Raw genomic sequence first — 2634 nt, 5'->3', positions numbered from 1 at the left:
AACAGTGTTGATGGTATCTTTTGAACTGCCATGGCAATCCAGCATCTAGATATACAGGTGGTTTGCATGGACATCCTAGAAGCATCACAAAGGATTGTGGAGATTCATACATCGTGAAGAGGTGCAGAAGTCACAAGGTCAACATTAGCATTTGCAAGAAAACTAATCAAGAATCGGATGGCAACGACCATTATGAACACATAACACCTTCATTTTCATAAATAAACACCACCACCTTGCTAATTGCCAACTCAATTCAGATTTTAAAAAGCGGAATATGTTCACTACATGTTACTATGAGTTGAAGGTCAGAAGCCAATCTAGTACTCCCTTCATTCACTATTATAAGATGTTTTGGATATTTCAATATGGACTACATACAGACTGAAAATTAATGAACAAACACACTAAAACGTGTCTACATAGAAAAAAAAAGCTAGAATATCTTATAATAGTGAACCAAGGGAGTAATTTTTTTAAACAGGCCAACAGACAAACCAATAGATACTGCATAGGGATGAAAACAGCACGGAAACGGATCGAACTGGGTGTTGCCATATTTGTTTTCATATTTTTTGTAGAAACGGAAACGAATACAGAAACCCCAGAAACGAATACGAAAACAGATACTACCGGAAACAAACCCGAAGCGAATACAAAGCGGACACGAAAACAAAACTGTGTGTTGACCGGAACTTAAAGCCCCCTTGAATCATGGAGAAATACAGACAAAATACAAACAAATTGATGGAATTGTTAACATGGCTACAAAATAATATGGTCATGTTGGTAAGATAGGGTAGTATTGTAGTAGTACATGACAATTCCGTATAGGGTCTAGCTGAGTATGTGTGTGGTAGTAAACATTGGTACTCAAATGATACATTTTGCTCATTCTACTCATTGTGTCATTGCGTGTTGTTTGGTAGTTGGGCTACAAAGCAGCCGTGGGCCTATAGTAGACACGGAAATTCCATATTAACGGAAACGGAAAGTTCTGTTTCCACGTGTGTTCCACCAGAAAACACCATTTCGTTTTTGTTTCCGTTTCCGCATAAAGAATTTCATTTCCATTTCCGTTTTCATATTTCCTCACATTATATATATAAACAGAATTGCCAATGCATAACTGCAAGCAAAGAACAGCAAGAATGTTGAACAAACAGTGGGCCTTGGGTATCATCATGCCATGCAGGCGATGCACAAATAACCAATACAGACGTAGCTGGGCAGGATGGGTACAGGAGCACTGCCAGCGTCTCTGCTCAGTCAAGGAAAGGCAAATGAAGGGAAAGCAACAATATGCATTCAGCTGCAGTCTAATCATTATAAACCATTAAGAAAGAGAGTAAACGAGCATATGTGTTGATGGTATCTTTTGCATTGCCATCCCAATCTGCCATCTAGAAACACAGGATTGTCGTGTTGATTTGATTGCATCTTATGCATTGTCATGGCAATCTACCATCTAGAAACAGAGGATTGCTGTGTTGGTGGCATCTTTTGCATTGTCATGGCAATCTATCATCTAGAAAGACAGGAAATGTAGGAGTATGTATGTGTTTATGGCATCTTTGCATTGCCATGGCAATCTCTAAGATCTAGAAACACAGTATTCTGGAGATTGATCCATCATAAAGAGGTGTGAAATTCACAAAGCGAATTGCACAAGAACATCAACATTAGCATTTGCAGCAAACTATAGTGAAGAATCGGATGGCAATTGCCATTATCAACATAACAGCTTTACACTCAGTTCAGAAGAAAAGTGTATAATATGTTCATAATATGATTGCAAACATTACTAATTTACTATTGCGTCTAAGATCACAAGCCAATCTAGGTTTTTTACACGCCAACACACGAACCAATAGATTCTGTGCTGTATATATGAAACAGAACTGCCAATGCACAATTGCAAACAAGAACACAAACCGAGAATGTCCAACAAAGATTGGAGCACCATTATGCCACCACGCCAGACTGCACAATCAACCAATGCGGACATAGGTGGGCAAGATGGGTCCAGCAGCGCTGAAGCCTGCGGCAACCAGCCCATTGCCGGCCGCCTCCTGCTCGGTCAGGAAGAGGTCGTCGGTGGACCTGAGCGCGGCGTGCGCGCCCGCGAGGGCGAGCCCGATCATGACCGAGCCGACGACGTTCCACCCGACGTCGGTGAAGAGCATGGCGATGACGGTGACCCCGGAGAGCAGGGCGAGGACGGTGCCGTCGTCGAACTCGGTGCCGAAGATCCGGAGCGGCTGGGCGCCCTCGGCGGGGCGCGCGAAGTAGAGGAAGAACCAGGCGGCGCAGAGCGCGAGGAGCGCGAAGAGGGTGCCCGGGTGCCAGAAGAGCGAGGCGGCGACGACGGCGAGGACGGCGAGCGCGTAGTTGGCGCGGAAGTAGGCCGTGTTGCGGCGCATCCGGGAGACGGCCTCGCCGACGTTGGGCGGCTTGGAGAAGGCGGGGGAGCGGAAGACCTCCCCCCAGGGGCGGCGCGCGGCGATGAGCGCCTGGCCCTGCTCCCGGAACCGCGTGACGAGCTCGGCCGCCTTGGCGAGCGAGGAGGGCGGCGCCGTGGGGTCCTGGATCGGGGCCGGGGCGGAGGCGGAAGCCGCGGGCGGGACGGGGCTG

General features: G+C 46.9%; 1 protein-coding gene across 1 annotated transcript in view; it reads right to left on the bottom strand.

Moving 5' to 3' along the window:
- Positions 1-1702: 1702 nt before the first annotated feature.
- Positions 1703-2634, bottom strand: part of LOC119300065 (PRA1 family protein E-like) — a 1314-nt gene continuing 382 nt past the window's right edge. The window contains exon 2 of the mRNA XM_037577142.1: positions 1703-2631. Within this exon, the coding sequence (XP_037433039.1) occupies positions 1992-2631 (640 nt within the window). The 3' untranslated portion in view covers positions 1703-1991. The remainder of the gene's footprint in view (positions 2632-2634) is intronic.

The sequence above is a fragment of the Triticum dicoccoides genome, chromosome 5A, assembly GCF_002162155.2.
Source record: "Triticum dicoccoides isolate Atlit2015 ecotype Zavitan chromosome 5A, WEW_v2.0, whole genome shotgun sequence".
NCBI lineage: Eukaryota > Viridiplantae > Streptophyta > Magnoliopsida > Poales > Poaceae > Triticum > Triticum dicoccoides.
Note: the sequence above shows the minus strand (reverse complement) of the source record. Positions and strands in the feature narration are given on the sequence as shown.